The 19,819-nt window shown below is 40.7% G+C and overlaps 1 protein-coding gene across 2 annotated transcripts; it reads right to left on the bottom strand.

The window, feature by feature from the left end:
• Window positions 1–35: 35 nt before the first annotated feature.
• On the bottom strand, window positions 36–18,689 carry SEH1L (SEH1 like nucleoporin). Of its 2 annotated transcripts, none has more exons than XM_008261002.5 (9): window positions 18,447–18,689; window positions 14,804–14,854; window positions 12,309–12,455; window positions 10,002–10,213; window positions 7,646–7,744; window positions 5,574–5,714; window positions 4,694–4,851; window positions 3,824–3,974; window positions 36–2,830 (listed from the first exon to the last, which is right to left on the bottom strand). In XM_008261002.5, exons 1-9 carry the CDS (start codon window positions 18,555–18,557, stop codon window positions 2,818–2,820), a joined length of 1,083 nt encoding a protein of 360 aa, XP_008259224.1. In that variant the 5' UTR covers window positions 18,558–18,689; the 3' UTR covers window positions 36–2,817. The 2 variants fall into 2 exon arrangements, with proteins under 2 accessions (XP_008259224.1, XP_002713559.1); XM_002713513.6 differs by having other exon boundaries at window positions 36–821.
• Between the last annotated feature and the right edge of the window lie 1,130 nt (window positions 18,690–19,819).

Raw genomic sequence — 19,819 nt, 5'->3', positions numbered from 1 at the left:
GTATATTCCATTTTTTAAAGGAACAGATTCACAAATTTTAAAATATATTTTATTTAAATAACCTACTTGGATAATAATCACTAATGATTGAAACAGTAATTCCAAGTAGTGAAAGGTAATTTACTTAGAAGGAAACAAAGAAAAGACCAAAAAGTCCATTTAATGTTTTGCTGCTTCATACACAGGAATGATTTATTTTACATACTAGTCAGTTGCAACATGAGCCTGTAAAATTAAAAACATTTCTTATGTCTCAAAGGCCAAGTAGATGTTATAATGATATACTTTCACATTAACCAGTACAATAACGCATGAAAAACTTTTAAGACTACTATGGTAACAGTTCAAAATAAAATTTACAAAACAGGCACTTTGAAGTCAGCTACTGTGTGTAACTCAGTTAATGTTACTTGTACATATCATCAAGGTTAGCAACCAGTGAGGCAAATTGGCCTTTAATGCAGACGCACAAACAGGTTTAGGTTCCAAATGCTGTGTTCTGCTTCTAATACATGCAAGACAGACTCTAAATTAGAAAACTCTTCTAAAAGAAAATGAAGAAAAACAAAAATTGGCCAGGAATGAAAGCATTTACAAGCATCTGAATAAGGCCTTTTAATGTTAAATCAGTGTTTTAAACCCCTTCATTCTCAGGTAAGGGATTAAGATATCGTCTGCGAGGGTGAGGATACTGGAGGTTGGCAGTGTCAGCATCCCAAGAGTGCTCTACCAGAGGAGGAGGAGGAGGAGGAGGAAGGAGCTGGGCATAACTGGACCATCTCGATCCAGCCTGTGGGGAATCCACAGGGGGAAAGAAATACCTGAAACAATGAAGACAGGAACAAAACACCAAAACAAAACAAAAACAACAGGGAAAAAAAAGAAAAAAGAAACACAAGAAAAAGAGAAAAGTAGTAAATACAAAGAGAACCAAGGAGAAAACACATGCTGGAAAAAAAAAAGCTTTAGTATATTCACGCCAAACTAACAGAACATAATAGCACAAATCAAGACCCTGCCTCAAATCAAGATTGCTTAGGCAAGTGTAGAAAAGTTGAAAGAAATACAATCTGTTAAAATGTCAAAAAAATTATCAGTATGAATGTTACAAAGAAAGACATTAATCTGATAAATTTAAAACGTTTTGTAATCTCTCAGAAACATATTGGATGCTATTCTGTAAATTTACAAATCCAATGATCTTTTTATTTTGAGCAATGCTCCATCTGTAGCAGCAGCTGGCACTTTTTTTTTTTTTAAGTGCATACATGATACTGAGAACCAACTGAAATACACTTCTACATAGCATGGCTAGCTCTCCCAACACACTCCGAAGAAATACAATCATCGAACATATTTATTCCTCAATCAAAACCTTAGAATTGCTACAGTTTTGATAAGTAAAAGGGTTCAAAGAATTATTACGCCCTATTATTCTTTTACTATTTTAGAACTTACCCGTAATGAATTTTAGCAAACGTAAGAATTTATAGCTTTGTCATCAAGGTCAGAGCTGAGGATATGAACTAATTGAAACAGCAAACTAAATTAAGAAAATCCTGGCCGGCGCCGCAGCTCACTATGCTAATCCTCTGCCTTGCGACGCCGGCACACTCACTAGGCTAATCCTCTGCCTTGCGACGCCCGCACACCGGGTTCTAGTCCCAGTCGGGGCGCCAGATTCTGTCCCGGTTGCCCCTCTTCCAGGCCAGCTCTCTGCTGTGGCCAGGGAGTGCAGTGGAGGATGGCCCAAGTCCTTGGGCCCTGCACCCCATGGGAGACCAGGAGAAGTACCTGGCTCCTGCCATTGGATCAGTGCGGTGCGCCGGCCGCAGCACGCCTGCCGCGGCGGCCATTGGAGGGTGAACCAACGGCAAAGGAAGACCTTTCTCTCTGTCTCTCTCTCTCACTGTCCACTCTGCCTGTCAAAAAAGAAAAAAAGAAAAAGAAAAAAAGAAAATCCTGAGACACAGAATGTTAAGTCAATCTGCATGTACAGTTTTAGCAAAATTGTGACTGCTTCTCTTATGTTTCCAAATTTTGATCTGACGTAACATTAAGCTACGGAATCAAACCATAAAAATATACAAGCATATATTATAAACTTTTTATCTCCTTAGTGAATATGAATTGAAACTTATAAAGATGTTTCCATTTTACTAACAAATTCTTTATGAAATAATGCCAAACGCTTACCTTGGCTACAAACTGTACAGTCAAATTACTTTCATCTTACTACTACTTAATTACTCTTTTACTAATATTTTTAAATATTACAAAGAAATGACAAAGTTGTACTGAATATGTATAAAGCAATTCTACAAAAGATAAATAAATTAGCACTCAAAACAATCTTTATGAAAGATATTTATTCAATCTTCAAATTAAAATTATAAAAATTCATCATTTTTGCTGTTTTAGAAAACAAAAGAAACATGCCTACATTCTCCAAAGGGAGTAAAATGGTATTTTCCTTCCTCCCCACTACTCAGAAGGATAGTAATGATTCTTCTAATTTTTAAGCCAAGTTAGTTTCAAGAACATTTCAAAAAATTGTTTTGGTGACAATGTCTCAACAAAAAGCCTCTGCATTTATATCTCAAAAGTTTCAAATAGTGTCAATAAACTAGTACAAAAAAAATTTATCTCCACTGCATGTTTAAAGGCCTTTTGAACTGTGTTTAGTAGTAAGCAGGCTGCTGGTGTATCTTGGGAGAGGTCAAACGGCGCTGGGGAAGGGGAAAAGGAGCTTGCTTTCCATTCCTGTGTGCATGCAACAAGCAGCAAAACAGCAAAGTCACTCCAGTTAGCTTGTACTCAGCTGTGCTTTCTGTTAAAGGACATAATACAAATGGAGAAGGGAAATGCATCACAGAGCTAACACAGATGGTTATTCACACAGTAAGAATACAGATCAAAATCCCAAAGCTACTTAGAAAAATGTGCAGTACAGGCAGTAACCAAAAACCAAAAACAAAAAAATTTGATAAACTCTACATTCTCTGCTTCATGAAACCATTATTATAATCTGGTATCGTCTATGGTAAAGTGAAATTGTTTTGATACAAATACTTAAAACCTCAAAATCAACTAAGTAGTACCTTCTTTCTAAAAACGTAACAAAATTAGTTCTAGAAATTTTAAACACAATTTTTTACTTAAGATAACAAGACAGTTTATTAAATTTCCTAAAGTCTATTCCAAATTATTCATGAAGGCATATTAAAATAATTTTATCTCACAAATACATATTTTAAAGTTGAACATGAAAGCAAAAAGAATGACTAGGTCACATCAAATATTCTTTATTCTTGTAAACAAGAATGTAACATGATAAATATTCTAAAAATCAAGATCTCACATTTTATCATTTCTTTTTATAATCTCGAAAAAACACAAAAGCTAAATCATTTAACTTAATCTCTTCTACAAAGCCTTTATTTAAAATTTGAGTTTTACCTAATGCAGAACACAGCAGAAGCACTAAAAACCACTAGTGCTCATCTAGGACTAAAACCCTCAATATTAAACTGCATTTCCGCTTCTCAATGCTGCAGTAGCAAAGTAAAATCTTAAGGCTGTTAAACATTTCAACTTCTATACCACTAAATTTCAAAATAAAATTTAGCTTAATGACATCTCAACCTAGAAATATTATTAGGTAAGCAAAATACAGAGTTGTAAGAGTAAATTTTTAATTCTGTCATAATTATGGGTACATTTCTTCATTCCATCCTAAACTTTATGAAATAAGACACCTTTAAAATAACTACTACAATGATTTTGAAAGGATAATTTCTAATTTTCCCACAAAATAGCCTACCTGCCAGCAGAAGATCCATTTAATGAATTTTGAAGATTTGGAATATTTGAACCTAGGGAAGGATTTACATTTCCCTGCTGAGAACTCCCATTGACTGGGCTCCCATTACCTTTCAAAATACCAGTGCACTTCCAATTGTCCATATAATTAGCTGAAAGGGAAATGGTCAAATGTATTAGCAGGAAAGGAATTGAACATGGGATGTCTTGAAGCTTAGCCAAACTACACTTGGGAAACAGTAATTGCACAGGGTAAATTATCTTAGCTCTAATTCCAGATAGGAAGGAGAGGATCCCACCCATTACAGTGGTGGATAAGCACCCAGGGAAAAGTACAGAACCAAGAAGCCAGAGATCACAGTGTCAGCTGATCAGACTGCTGCCTCAGCTTGGTATCCAAAGAAACTTACAATCAGGGCCCCAAGGTTCTTAAATTTTAGGGAGTTGTAAAGAGAAAATAGGAAGTCACTGTCTCCTACTAAGAACTGATTTTTTAAAGCAATTATTTGATAAAATAAAAGATGACTCTAGTCCTATCCTGAATTTGCAGAGCAGATACTCTAGTTGCCTATGTGGGCAATGGTATCTTTTTATGGAAGATACTACATATTCTGTTAATTAGTTTTAGAAGTTCCTTTGCACCATACAAAACTTGAAAAGCAACACAGTCCTTAATTGCTATGAACTAGGTGAAATGATGTTCAACATAATATAAATTAATTAGACTAATTTAAAAGCAACTGCAAAAATTTCTTAAACAAAGAAAAAAGTAACTGCAAAAGAGTTTTTCCAAAACATTTCAGAGTTTACATTTAAGTTAAAAGTCTGAGTAGAAATATGAAGCAATAATCACTCCTTTCCTAAATCTTACCTTTCCACAATCGTACACAGCCATCATCTCCTGAAGATGCTAGCACTGTTCCTGTTATATTCCAGCTCACTCGCCAGACCTGAGAATTGTGATTATCAAACTGAGCCACTATATGGATTTCAAATTTTGTTGGCCCACCAGATGAAGTAAGTTCTTTCCTGTTAATAAAAATAATTTTCTGAGGAATTCTAAGTAAAGTTTCTTTTTCTTAATATATATACTTGCTAAGTAAAAAATACAAATAGTCTCATGTAGTTACCACATTATTTTATAATAACGTATATATCTAGATTCCCCTACCCCTTAGCCTTTCAGCTGGGATGGTGTCTTTTTTATCTGATTCCCTGGACCTGGAGTGATCCTAGCACATAAATTATATTTAGTGACTGCTGCATGACAGAAACAAATAAAAGGGACCAGCACTGACACAGCAGATTAAGCTGCCATGTACAATGCTGGCATCCCATGTTAGAGCACTGGTTTGAGTCCCAGCTGCTCTGCTTCCAATCCAGCTCCCTAATAATATGCCTGGGAAAGCAGTGTATTTCTCCTGCCACCCATGTAGTAGACCTGGACGGAGTTCCTGGCTTCTGGCTTCAGCCTGGCCCATCCCTGGCTGTTACAGCCATTTACAAGTGAACCAGAGGTTTTAAGATTCTGTCTCTCTCCCTCTCTGTTACTCTGCCTTTCAAATAAATAAATCTTTAATAATAAATATGTAAATAAGTATTTATAGAGTATCAATTATATTGTGATGATCCAATTCATGGTTAGTATTAGCCTAAACAGAACAAGAGAATATAAATCTGTACTTAATTTCCCATTGCAAAGTCAATTATACACAAAATGTTCATTAAAGAATCCAATCCTCAAAGCTCACCTCACAGGTTTTAGTGTAAAAATCCTCACATCTTTGGTTGCAATTGCTAGAATATGGAAAGATCTTCCCAAGTTTGGAGCAAATGCAATATCATGAACAGGATCAGTGACTGTCATAAGCGTTTCAGCTTTTGCGTATTTCCTAGTGAAAAAAACAACAGTTTGCCTCAAAAATTTCAGAAACAAAATTCATAAAAATCCATCCATCAATGTACCTCAAGTCATTTTTCAGACTACTCATAATCAAGTAGTAACTGAGGTGAACAATGGCCCCAAAACAGGTATGTCAAAGTACACACCCCCAGAACTAGGGAATGTTAACTTTTTTTTTCCTAGACAAAGGGTCTTTGCAGATGTAATTAAGGATCTCAGGATGAGATCATCAATGACCAGTAGAAAAAAAGAAGAGAAGGTAGACATGGGAACACAGAAACAGACTAGAATGATGCTCTCACAAGCCAAAAATTCCTGGAACCACCAGATGCTGGCTCTCAGCTTTCATACCAAAAAGAATGAAGAACTCAGAGCTCTAACAGGAGGTTCCTATATTCTAGAACTTGGCTGGTCGGTATAGTAGCCACTAACCACATGTGCCTATTTAAAATTAAATTGCCATTGATAAAAATTAATAAATTCAGTTCCTCAGTTGCACTGGCCACATTTCAAGTTTCCATAGATCCAAGCTGCTAATGGCCACTACATAAGATGACACAGATATAGACCATGTCCATCACCACAGCAAGTTCTACTGGACAGCACCTTGGAAACCCAAATGGTAGCATTCTAAATTGCTGTGGATCGCACTAATTCCTTTCCTCTGCTTCCTACCTTACCCAGTACCCAGGAAATCTACCTAGCACCTGTGAAATCCACCTGATTCCCCTGCTGATCCATCTTTTCTCCCATAAGAATAAGCACCCCTGACACAATGCTTATGGCTCTCAGGTTTTGCACAAACTTACATATCGGTATGACAAAATTAATTGATTTCCACATGCTGCCATATTCCACCCAAATTACCCATTTCCAAAATTTATTCTATATACTACCAATTGAAGTAAGTCAGAATCCTGGCAATCATTTTGATACCTTTCCCTTCTCCCTCACTGTCCACACCCAATCATTCCCTAGATCTGCTGATAATACTTCTGATTCTCAAATGGTCTACTTCTCTCTATGCCCACTGCCACCTTTTAAGAAAGGAATATTCAATTTCCAAAATATTTTAATGTAAACAGAAAAGTAAAAATGATAACAATAGGAATTTTGTTGTTAAGTGGTGATAAAAAGCAACTATACCGAAGTCCATTTCATCCCACAGTTCAGGCTCTAGATCTATAACTAGAACAGGTTCTTCTGTGTCTTCCATTGAATATCATGGACAAAATAGAAGCACATAACCTTACATGTAGAAAGGAGGTAGAGGGCTGGCACTATGGCACAGTGGGTTAAAGCCCCAGCCTGCAATGCAGGCATCCCATATGGGCACTGGTTCTAGTCCTGGCTATTCCACTTCCTATCCAGCTCCCTGCTAATGCGCTTGGGAAAGCAGAAGAGGATGGCCCAAGTGCTTGGGCCTCTGCACCCACATGAGAGACCCAGAAGAAGCTCCTGACTCCTGGCTTTTGGATCCACTCAGTTCCAGTTAACTATTTGGGGAACAAACCAGCAGTCTGGAAGTTTTTGACAAACTCAGAACCTCAGCCCCAACCCACTTGGAATGCTTCAGCCCTCTCTGGCTCACTTCTACTTGTCCTACAGCTATCTTCTAAATGAACCTTCCTGGCCCCAAAACTAGATGTGGTCCCCCTATATATAACTTCCTCAACACACTGATTCTCTGAGTTCATAAAATTCACTTTTTATTTTTGGCTTCCCTACCAAGATGGTAAACACTAAGAGAGCAATTATCCTTTCCTCTTTGTTAATCAACCCTGTATTACCAGAACCCAGCACAGAACCTGGCACATGAGAGGAAATTGGTAAATATGTAATGAATTGTTACTGAATAAAGAAACAACACTTCAAAAAGTAAATGCAGTTCTCAACAATCAAAATAAAAGCAGTACCAACCTGGTGTTTTCATTATATTCAAAAATCTGAACTTTGGCCATTGCATTTGGACTACTGTCATCACTCCCTACAGCTATCATAGGAGAATGAGCACGAGAGCTAGAAATGAAGAATAAAGTAGGTTTACATAATTATAAAATCACAATACCTTTAATTCAGACAATTTAAACACTGGAGCTGAGACAAACTGTAAGTCATCCTGTTGCTACAATGAGATGCCACACCCTCAATGCAGCCACCTTTGCAAGCGTCTGTACTTGGCAACGTTACACACAGGAACTGAAAACACTATCTTCTAGATTGTTTTTAACCTCATCTTCCTAAAAAGAAAGATAACTGAGAGGTCTTAGCAATTTTCCTTCTCAAAGATTTGGTCACTGGGGCCAGCATGTGGCATAGCAGATAAAGCCACTGCCTACAACACCAGCATCAAATGTGGACACTGGTTCGAGTCCCACCTCGTCACTTCCAATATAGCTCCCTGCTAATGTGCCTGGGAAAGTGCCCCAGCACCCACATGGGAGACCTAGAGGAAGCTCCCAGTTTCTGGCTTTGGCCTGGCTCAGCACTGGCTGTTGTGACTATCTGGGGAGTGAACCAGCAGATGAAAGATCGATCGATCGAACGATCTCTCTCTCTCTCTCTCTCTCTCTCTCTCTCTCTGTGTAACTCTGAATTCAAATAAATAAATATTTAAAATAAAAAGATAACATGGTAAGAACAAGAGGAATAAGTCATTTAAAAATACAACCGGGATGATCATAATTAAAGTCTAAAAACAGAACTATAAACAGCATTTTGTTTTTACAAGATAGGCAAAATTTCTTTCATTTTGTATTTTTTTTTTATTTTGACAGATAGTGAGAGAGAGAGAGACAGAGAGAAAGATCTTCCTTCCGTTGGTTCACTCCCCAAATGGCCACTACGGCCAGCGCTGCGCCGATCCAAAGCCAGGAGCCAGGTGCTTTCTCTTGGTCTCCCATGCGGGTGCAGGGGGCCAAGCACCTGGGCCATCCTTCACTGCCCTCCGGGCCACAGCAGAGAGCTGGACTGGAAGAGGAGCAACCGGCACTAGAACCCGGCATCCACATGGGATGCCGGTGCTGCAGGCGGAGGATTAACCAAGTGAGCCACGGCGCCGGCCCCTCATTTTGTATTCTTTTGAATTTCAATTTTTTTCACCAAATGACCCTTTAAAAATGGACTAATAAATACCAACTATAGAGGCATAGCAGGTAAAGCCACTGCCTTCTGTGCTAGCATCCCATATGGGCTCCAGTTCAAGTCCTGGCTGATTTGCTTCCGATCCAGCTCTGCTATGGCCTGGGAAAACAGTAGAAGATGGCCCAAGTCCTTTGGCCCTTACATCCACATGAAAGACCCAGAAAAGGTTCCTGGCTCCTGGCTTTGGATTGGCCCAGCTCCAGGCATTGTGGCCATTTGGGGAATGAACCAGCAGATGGAAGACTTCTCTCTTGCTGCCTCTGCCTCTGCCTATCTGTAACTCTTCCTTTCAAGTAAATAAATAAATCTTAAAAAAAAAAAGCAACAATAGCAACTATATTAATACAGTTACACCCTACATAGCAGTCAAAAAGGAATGTAATGGGGCTGGCTATACTAATATATGGAAAAATGCCCCATAGTATGCTTGTAAGTAAACAAAGCAGATTTCAAAAATGAAAATATGAATGCATATATGCATCTGTGTGTTCTGTGTCTCTCTATACATGTTAGTATATACCCTAGAAGTAGCTGAATATTATCTGTGCATTTATGAATACATTAAATGTTTAGTTATATACACAGAAAATGCCCAGAAGGTTCACACTAAAGTTTTTACAGTGGTCAGCTTCCTCTGTGGAATGGAAATAGGGTGAGACATGACACACAAAGGGTTGGGAAAAGGAGAGGTTTTACTCTACATATTTTATTTTTGAGAATAAACCATGAAATCCCTACCTTAACAATTCCTTATTTGAGACCAGCATCACAGCATAGCAGGTAAAGCCACTGCCTACAGTGCCAGCATTCCATATGGGCACTGGTTCAAGTCCTAGCTGCTCCACTAATGACCTCCACTAGCTCCCTATTAATGGCCTGGAAAAAACTGCGGAAGATGGTCCAAATGCCTGGGCCCCTGCCACTCCCAGAGACCCAGAAGAAGCTCCTGGATTCAACCTGGCCCAGGGCTGGCCAGTACAGCCATCTGGGGAATGAACCAGCAGATGGAAGATCTCTCTTTCTATCTCTCCCTCTCTCTAACTCTTTCAAACAAATAAATAAATTTCAGAAAAAATTACTAATTTGTTTTACTTGAATCATATTGTCCCAGAGGTTTGATATGTAAGCTTACCTTGAAGGGTTCCAAGAAATACAACTACAGCTTAGCTTACATGAGATCTCATGCTGCAGGGACCACTGGCTAAGATTCATAACATCTGGGGCCTCATATATCCTCACTATACCATCTGCTGAACAAGTTGCCAACATAAGACCCATATGCTTGGGAGCAAATTTCACATCAGTAACAGATGTTCTGCTATCCACTAGAGTTGTTCTCTTAACCTGAAAAAAATAAACAATTTAAATTATGTACAGAAAGCAAGCACAACAGAGTGGAAAGAACATAGGCTCTGGAATCACACAGAAGCAACACAACCATTTACTAGGTATATAACCTCAAAAAAGTTTCTTAACATCTGTCTAAGCCTCAATTTCTACAAAGCTCATGGCAAAATACTGCATATCTACTGGGCAACCACTAAAAATTAGTTAGCTATAATTAAGTATTCCCTTTAAAGCTAAAGAAAGTGAGTCTAATAGAACCTAACATAATGCAGCTCACTAGGCTAATCCTCTGCCTGAGGCGCCGGCACACCAGGTTGTAGTCCCGGTCGGGGCGCTGGATTCTGTCCCAGTTGCCCCTCATCCAGGCCAGCTCTCTGCTGTGGCCTGGGAGTGCAGTGGAGGATGGCCCAAGTCCTTGGGTCCTGCACCCACATGGGAGACCAGGAGGAAGCACCAGGCTCCTGCCTTCGGATCAGCGCGGTGCGCTGGCCGCAGCGGCCATTAGGGGGTGAACCAACGGCAAAGGAAGACCTTTCTCTCTGTCTCTCTCTCTCTCTCTCTCACTGTCCACTCTGCCTGTAAAGAAAAAAAAAAACAAAAGAACCTAACTTTATGGAAGTAACCTCTCTTAAGCAGATAGATCACAAAACCAGAAAATGTTTGAATTTTCTTATGGGCAACTGTAATGCAAAGCACGCTGCACGTAATATATTTAATTAACTAAGATCCTTTATCAATAAATGGATAAATGGAGAGCATTTAACTTCTCTTCTCTCAAGCACAAAATGTCAGTTAATCCCACTTGGACCACTACTATCCTTTTAAATGAAGGCATTTAATAGAGACCAAGAAAATTGTACAAAGCAGCTTTGGCAATAATTGCAGAATTCCAACATCATATTTAAAAGCTACTTTCTAGCAGTATATAGGATATTTAAGTGAAAATGTCAATAAAATTTACAAATAATTTACTGACTTTGTTACCAAAATAAGGAGTTTCAACATTAAAACAATAACATATATGGAACTAGTGTTGTGGAGCAGCAAGTTAAACTGCAGACTGTGATATCTGTGTCCTATATGAGCACCGGTTCAATTCCTTGTTGCTCCATTTCCAATCCAGCTTCCCGCTAATGCTCCTGGGAGAGCAGCAGCAAAAACCTGCAGCCACGAGAAAGACCCAGATGAAGTTCCAGGATCCTGGCTTCAGTCTGGCCCAGCCCTGGCCATTGTGGCCTTTTGGGCAGTGAACCAGTAGATGGAATCTCGCTCGCTCTGTCTCTCCCTCTGTCTCTGAAACTCTGCCTTTCAAATAAATAATCTTCAAAAAATAGTATCACATAAACTTCAAAGATAAAATCTTAGAAAACTTTCTGTCCACAAAGAGAATATCAACATAATTTTGAGGAAATAAATGTACTAATGAGAGTTGTTTAAATATAAATAAATACCTTAAAGTTAGAAGAAAATTTCTTTATATGCCACGACTCCTAAACCCGATCTGTAGAATATTAAACTGAAACACCTCAAACGGAATGCTAGAAAAATCCCTTCTCAGTTTCCTGTTTTTTCTCTTTGCAAGAAGCTGTTAGCCTTAAAAACTCCCCAGTACAAAGGCAATCAAACTAACTGCTCCCTAAGTAAGACAAAAGTTGTGAAACAGTATAAATAGCACACAAGCTACAAAGCTCAGTATTCACAACAGAGCAGTATTGGCACGAAGGACTTACAGAACAACGTAATAGAACAGATTCTAGAAATAATTCTTCCCTATATGGTCAACTGGACTCCTGGCTTCTACATGACCAATCAACTGCTGCAGGCATTTAGGGACTGACCAGAAGGTTTCTGTCTATTGCTGTGTCTGTTTATCTGTTTGTCTCTCTCTCTCTCTCTCTCTCTCTCTCTCTCTCTCTCTCAGCCTTTCAAATTAATAAAATAGGCAAGTAGAAAACAATAAGGGAGAAAGAAAAGAGAAGGTAGCAGCAGACACTGCATCAAGAGCCTGAGGTACTGGTAGGACTGATGCTCCTTGGCTGCTCAGGTGGCCCCCACCTCACCACCCACCCCAGACTACTAACAAATGTCTTACCCAGTGACTCTGTCCTCGCAGTTTATCATTTGACTCTCCTACTATTTCCTCCCACACAGCAGCTGTTCGGTCAAAAGAACAGGAAGCCAAAACCTGTCCAAACTCAGGATGGGCCCAGGTCACACGCCATACAGATCCACTATGTGTCTGCAGAGTAAAAATCAAACAAGTAATCAATATCCCAGTGCTTTTCTTCTCACCACCACCCCTCCCCACACCCCGACAAATGCAAACATTGAACTTATATTTCACATGTACAAGGTTTTACTTGAGGAAACATACAGATATTTTGACTTCAAAAAGGAAAGCTATTTAAATAAAAGTTCAATTCTAGAATTTTTCAGCCTTTCAAAGTCATTTTATATTTAGGATTGTGGCTCTTCTGGAGTCAAGCTCCTCCAGCTTTTTACTAATAAAGAAAAACCCAGCAGGATAAAGTTGATTACTTCTAATACTAAGAGTTAGACACCGGCTTCAGAATTTAGCCTAATCAACTTTTGAAACAGAGATTCTTGTGAGTCCATACTTTTTTTTTTACTCTTAAATTCTTTCTATAGGAAACATTAACCTAAAAAAATAAGTAAAATCAGATTAATCAAAATTATTCACTTCAAAATCCAGAGATAGAAAGTAGATTAGTGATTATCAGGAACTGAAGGGGGGAGGAACTGGGAGGAGACCGCTAAATGGGCTTCCTTTTTGGGTGATGACAATGCTCTGAAAGCTGCAATGGTGGCACAACTTTGGGAATATACTTAAAATCACCAACTGGCACATTTTAATTAAGTATTATAGTATGTAAATTGTAGATAATTATAGCTGTGGCACAGCAGGGAAAGAAACTGCCTGCAGCACTGGCGTCCCATATGGGCACCGGTTTGAGTCCCAGCTGATCCACTTCCATACCCAGCTCCCTGCTAATAAGCCTGGGAAAGCAGAGGAGGATGGCCCAAGTGCTTGAGCCCCTGCACCCACATGGGAGACCCACAGGATGCCCAGCCTGGCCCATTGTGGTCATTTGGGGAGTGAACCAGCTAATAGAAAATCAATTCTCTCTCTCTCTCTCCCTCCCTTTCTTTCTCTTCTTCTTCTTTTCTCTGTGTACTCTTTCAAATAAATCAATAAAACTTAAAAAAAAAAAAAAACACAAAAAAAAACAAAAAGACCCATTAAGCAAATTTTATAGGATGTTTTATGAAGCTATTTTAAAGACATAAAAAAACACTTATGAGGGGTCGGCGCTGTGGTGCAGCAGGTTAACACCCTGGCCTGAAGCACTGGCATCCCATATAGGTGCTGGTTTGAGACCCAGCTGCTCCACTTCCGATCCAGCTCTCTGCTATGGCCTGGGAAAGCAGTAGAAGATGGCCCAAGTCCTTGGGCCCCTGCACCCGCGTGGGAGACCCAGAAGAAGCACCTGGCTCCTGGCTTCGGATCGGCGCAGCTCCAGCCGTTGCGGCCAATTGGGGAGTGAACCAGCGGATGGAAGACCTCTCCCTCTCTGGATGGAAGATGTGTGTGTGTGTGTGTGTGTGTGTATGTGTCTTCCCATCTCTGTTACTCCGCCTTTCAAATATATAAACTTTTGTTTTTAAAAGATTTATTTATTTGAAAGAGCCACAGAGAGAGAGATGTCTTCCATTCACTGGCCCATCCATCCAATAGCCACAAAGGCTGGAGCTGGGCCAGGCTGAAGCTAGGAGGCAGGAGCTTCCTCCAGGTTGTTCATGTGGATAGCAGGGGCCAAAGCATCTGGGCCATCCTCTGCTGTTTTTCCTAGGCCATTAGCAGGGAACTGGATTGGAAGTATAGCAGTCAGGACATGAACTGGTGCCCATATGGGATGCCAGCATCGCAGGTGGCAGCTTTACCCATTGCCTCTCTGTAACTCTGCTTTTCAAATAATAAATAAATAAATCTTTAAAATATATATATGTAATGGAAAAAGTAAAAAATATATTCTAAAAAGCTAATAATTATTTAGGCTACAGAATTATAGATTTTCATACACTTAAAATTCCCCGAAATGTATTTGTACTTTAAGAAATGTAAAATAGAGGCCAGCGTTGTGGTGCAACAGTGATGCCAATTTGAATCCCAGCTAATCCACTTTCAATCCAGCTCCCTGCTAATACATCTGGTAAAACAGCAGATGACAGCCTTTGTCCCTAGGCCTCTGCATCTATGTGGGAGACGCAGATGAATCTCCTGGCTCCTGGCTTCAGCCTTGCCTGGCCTAGCCCCACCTAGCACCAACCTCAGCCATTGTGGCTATTTGGGGAGTAAACCAGAGGACAGAGATCTCTCTCTTGCTTGCTCTAACTCTGCCTTTCAAACAAAATAAATCCTCAAAAAATATATAAAATACCTTTCTAGAACTTTTCCAGAGTATAAATTTCATAATTTCTTCAAAGCTGAACAGCAAGTCCTTAATACTATCAAATAAATGATAAAAATTTTAACTTTTAAAAATCACTGTAATGATAAATACCAACCTTCCAACTAGCAGTACAATGCCAATCCCCACTTTCACTTTTATCCCAGACCTGTAAGGAAAGAAAAAGCAAGTATTTTATACAGAAAACTTTCCATAAGTTGATAGAAACTATATTAGAATGAATGGGCATATGAGCAAAGTGGAGGTAAAAATCACAAAAGAATATAACCAGTAGGTAAAAACTCCTTCAATCAAATATTTATTAAATTTGCGGGCAATTGGTCCAGTAGTTAAGATGCTGGTTAAGACAACCATGTCCCCTGTACCAGTGTGCCTGGGTTCAATACTTCCCTCTGACTCTGAACTCCAGCTTCCTGCTAATGCAGACACTAGTAACAAACAATGATGGTTCGAATATGTAGGCTTCTGCCACCCAAATGGGACACCTGGATTGAGTTCTCAGCTTTGGCCTGGCCCAATTCAGGACACTGCTCGTATTCGAGGAGTGAACCAAAGATGGGAGCTCTACTCTGTGTGTCTGTGTCTTTCTCTGTGTTTTCTCTCTGCCTCTCAAATAAGTAAATAAAATAAAAAACAACAACAACAACTTTAAAGTATCAAGAACTTCAAAAAGGTAAAGGACACTGGGCCAAGCACTGAAGAAGCCAGGAGCCTAAACTTTAGCAGGTAACAAAGATTATGACAGCTATAGTCGAGTCTCGTTATTCACAGCGGCTATGTTCTATTAAATCACCTTGACCACTGAAACACTGACCCTGGGGGAATACAGAGTTGGGGCCCGTGAGCCTCTGGTTTAACAGTTTTGTCAACCAAATAATACATAATTTTATTTTCTGTGTCTTTGTTTATAGACACCTTATTCAATATATATAGTTGATTCATCAACACTGAATCACAGCCAACTGCACTATACCTTCTAAACGAAGCTTATGTAACACATTATTTCTGAAAGGCACATCACAGCCTTCTTGTTCTTACAAACACTAGACAGCAACTAGCACTACACTTGAATACCATTTTAAACAGTGAAATCATCAACAGCAAGAATCAAATGCAAAAACCGTGGAGCTAAAATAAGAGAGCCACCCTATTCCACCTCAGCTGGTAAGGAATGTCTGGCTACTCAAACTGTCATCATTCTGCACACATCCACAACTGACAGAAAAAACTTGCTTGGGATCAGTACAGCTCTGGCCATTGCAGCCATTTGGAGTGAACCAGGAGATGGAATACCTCTCTCCCTCTCTCTCTCTCTGTCTCTCTTTAACTCTGCCTTTCAAATACATAAATAAATAAATCTTTTTAAAAAAAGGTAGTAAATTTTAAAAAAAGTGGTGATAATGTGCAACATGGGCAATCACACATCAAATCAATATTCTCACTGGCAGTGTCAATGGTACAACCTACAAAAAGGCAATCTCACAATTCCTTAGTCTAAGGAAACCATTCAAAACATATAAAATGCTAAATTAAATTAATGCAGAGTTGCATTGCAAAGCTATTCCTGACAGACATTAACTACAAATGGAACTAAAAGACCCAGTAATAGGTAGCTAACAAAAAAAAGTGTGGTATGTTCAATTATTAAACATTAAGCCATTAGGAATGGTAATCATTATGACACAGCAGCAATATAAAATTTTGTATGTGAGGATCACATGTGTGTGTGTCCATAACTATTTAAAACACTAAAAGAAAAAGAACAGAGGAAATCAATAAACATTAATGAGTAGTAAGATAGAAATAAGCCTGTAATTCTTTCTAAAATGGTAGAAAAGTTTATAACTTATAAACAGAAAAATACATATATATACATTGTACAAATGCAAGTGTACATTCACACATGTAAAAATAAGTACATGGTTCTTTAGTAAGAAAAAGCACTCTGAAAGAAATGGACATAAGGCCATAATACAATGAAGAAAAACTAATGAAATATAAACATATAATTTGTTATTACTCTAAGTTTAAAAACCTTTCTGGGGACTGGCACTGTGGCACAGCAGGTAAAGCCGACACCTGCGGTGCCGGCCTCCCATATGGGCCCGATTCAAGATCCAGCTGCCCCTCTTCTGATCCAGCTCTCTGCTATGGCCTGGGAAAGCAGTGGAAGATGGCTCAAGTCCTGGAGCCCCTTGGACCCACGTGGGAGACCCAAAAAAAGCTCCTGGCTCCTAACTTCGGATTGGCCCAATTCCAGGCACTGCAGCCATTTGGAGAGTGAACCAGCATATAGAAGACCTCTGTCTCTCTTTTTTTTTCCTCTGCCTCTCTGTAAAATAAATCAATCTTTTAAAAAATAAACTTTCTGGGAATAAAACCTCTTCCCTTACAGCCTCTTTATAAATCAATACAACTCATCTCATGCTGTTATATAGAGTATAAATTAAATACATACTTAATCAATATACTGAGACCATGCCTATCATCCGATTTATGACTTTCATATATGACTATATAAGAAACATTTCCCCAAATTGGAAACTGGGGACTCAAACAGGTATTTGTACACCAATGTTCGTAGCAGCCTTATTCACAACAGCCAAAAGGGCATATGGATGAACGCACAAACAAAATGCGGTTAAGTACATACAATGAATACTATTCAGACTTAAAATAGAATAAAATTCTGAAACATGCTACCATCGCAACTTTAACCTTATGTTAAGTGAAATAAACCAGATAACTAGAATAGGTAAATTCATAGAAAGTAGAACAGTGGTTACTAGGGGCTGTTGACAAGAAAGAATAGGTTACTGGGTAGTTTCTATTTAGGATGATGAAAAGGTTTACAACAAGGTAAATAGTGTACTTGTCACAGAATTATACACTGTAAAAAAAGTTATGTAGTTGAAATAATTTTTTCATGTGGTATTTACTCTCAACAGTATGGTTTTTCAACAGTAACTTACTTTTATAGTAATTGTTTTTTAAGGATCACTGGTATCAAACTTGAATATTAAAAAACTACCCTTCAGATGTTCAGCTATTTTGGAATTGTCAAGAATGCAAATAATCCAGACTCCAGTTTTCATCTTCAAGTTTATTATCACGTATCTTGTATCTCTTAGATGTCTAAATCCTAAATGTCCCCCTATCAAAGACATTCCGCTTGTCAGAAACCTACGGCCGTTGACAGTAACTTAAAGCAACAAATACTCCCATTCCTAATAGCAACGAGAGAACTCCGTTGGATGAAAACGATTTGTATTTTTCTTTCTTCGCGTAATCAGTGAGCTGAGGGGACCCCACAGGCACCCAGAATGTGAAGCCCCCGACTCCCCGGCGCGGTGCGGACCGACCGCAGGCGCACCTCGCCGGCACCCACCGCCTTCCGTCGCACGCACCCTGCGCCGCAGGAGGCGGGAGCGCGCACGCGGGCTGACGCCGGCGCGGCGCAGACACACGGGGGCGCGGCCCGCCAGACAGCCGTGACCCCACAATAAGACGGCGGACAGGGCTTTCCCGGCGCCCGGAGATGACAGCGTGCGCCGGGTGCTCGCATGCCACCCCACCCAGTGACCCAGGCCTCGCGCCTGGGGCTTTCCCGCCTTGACTGTTTGGCTCAAGGCCTGGTGCCTGGCGGCGTGCCCTAAGATCGGGACTAGTGCCCGTTCTCTGAGCAGCCCTTCCACGCCCCCTCCTCGAGGCTCGGCCCCGACCGAAGGCGCCGCGCGCACCTTGACGCTCTGGTCGCTGGAGCAAGTCGCCATCCGCCGGCCATGGAAGTCGAAAGAGACATCATGGATGAGATCCTTGTGGTCCGCCGCGATGCTGCGCGCCACAAACATGGCTGCCGCCCGCTCGCGCCTCTTCCGTGCGCCCCTCCCGCCTCGGAGGAGGGCTGTGGCGCGCAACCCGCAGCCCGCCGAGACCCCGCCGCCCGAACGGGCACGGCGCGTGCTGTCCGCGCGCCAGGCCCCGCCCCCTGCCCGTCATGCCCCGCGAAGCCGCCAGTGCGTCTGCGCGGCGCGTCCGTGAGGAGGCTGAACGGCCGGCAGATCCTGCTGTGCGCGCTTGGCGTTACCTGAACTGCAGTGGAAGCAGTGAGGAAATTAAGGACAGTTTAAACGTTTTAAGTGTCAGCCTCAGTGTTCGGCCCTGAATCAATTTGGGGGAACATTTGGATGTATTTCCCTCCAGACAAGTGCCTCGGGAACGGAGCGAATGGCGAAGTCAAAACGTCAGGAACAGAGATCTGTCGGGACAACCGAAGGGCAGACACTAGGAGATGACGCCACAAGTCCAGGCTCATTGGCCTTAAAAAGAGATCGGGGTGATGAGGTTGAGGGAGAAGAGAGGATATGCAGAGTTTTCAAAATTATTAGTCCTATCTTTCTCCTGATGGGTTGCATCAAGAAGTGTTACACCTGGGAAAACAGCAGATGACCCGAGTTCTTGACCTCTTGCACCCATGTGGGAAACCAAGAAGAAGCTCTTGGCGCCTGGCTTCAGCCTGGCCCAGCTCTGCCTGTTGTGGCCCTTTGGAGCAGGAACCAGAGGGTGGAAGACATTGTTTCTATTCTCTGTCTACCCACTCTCCTCTCTTTGTAACCCTACTTTTTAAATAAATAAATCTAAAACGGGGCGGGGGGGATAACCTGGCTTTTCTGAAATTTTCTTGCTTTTTTTTTTTACACTAAAATTGAGGTTCTGTTGCTAGTTTAGAAGGAGACCCCTTGGGGGCCAGTGTTGTGGCATAGTATGCTAATCCTCCGCCTGCAGCACTGGCATCCCATATTGGCGCCGGTTCTAGTCCCAGCTGCTCCTCTTCCAATCCAGCTCTCTGCTATGGCCTGGGAAAGCAATAGAAGACGGCTCAAGTCCTTGGGACCCTACACCCGTGTGGGAGACTGGAGGAATCTCCTGGCTCCTGGCTTCAGATCGGCGTGGTTCCAGCCGTTGCGGCCATTTGGGGAGTGAACCAGTGGACAGAAGACCTTTCTCTGTGTCTCTCCCTCACTGTCTAACTATACCTCTCAAATAAATAAATAAATAAATAAAATCTTTAAAAAAAAAAAAAAGGAGACTCCAAAGCTGTGAGTTGGAGATA

The sequence above is a fragment of the Oryctolagus cuniculus genome, chromosome 10, assembly GCF_051225735.1.
Source record: "Oryctolagus cuniculus isolate XC-2025 breed Fujian yellow rabbit chromosome 10, ASM5122573v1, whole genome shotgun sequence".
Classification (NCBI taxonomy): domain Eukaryota; kingdom Metazoa; phylum Chordata; class Mammalia; order Lagomorpha; family Leporidae; genus Oryctolagus; species Oryctolagus cuniculus.
This window is presented reverse-complemented; position numbering and strand designations above follow the sequence as displayed.

Bases quoted from the DNA above. Each gene is read 5' to 3' on its own strand.
- SEH1L (XM_002713513.6), bottom strand. From the start codon at position 18,557: ATGTTTGTGGCGCGCAGCATCGCGGCGGACCACAAGGATCTCATCCAT. The intron at 10,214-12,308 runs GTAAGACATTTG...TATTTTTTTCAG, and splicing joins TGCGAGGACAGAGTCACTGG to GTTAAGAGAACAACTCTAGT. The intron at 822-3,823 runs GTAGGCTATTTT...TCATTGTTTCAG, and splicing joins AATGGATCTTCTGCTGGCAG to GTATTTCTTTCCCCCTGTGG.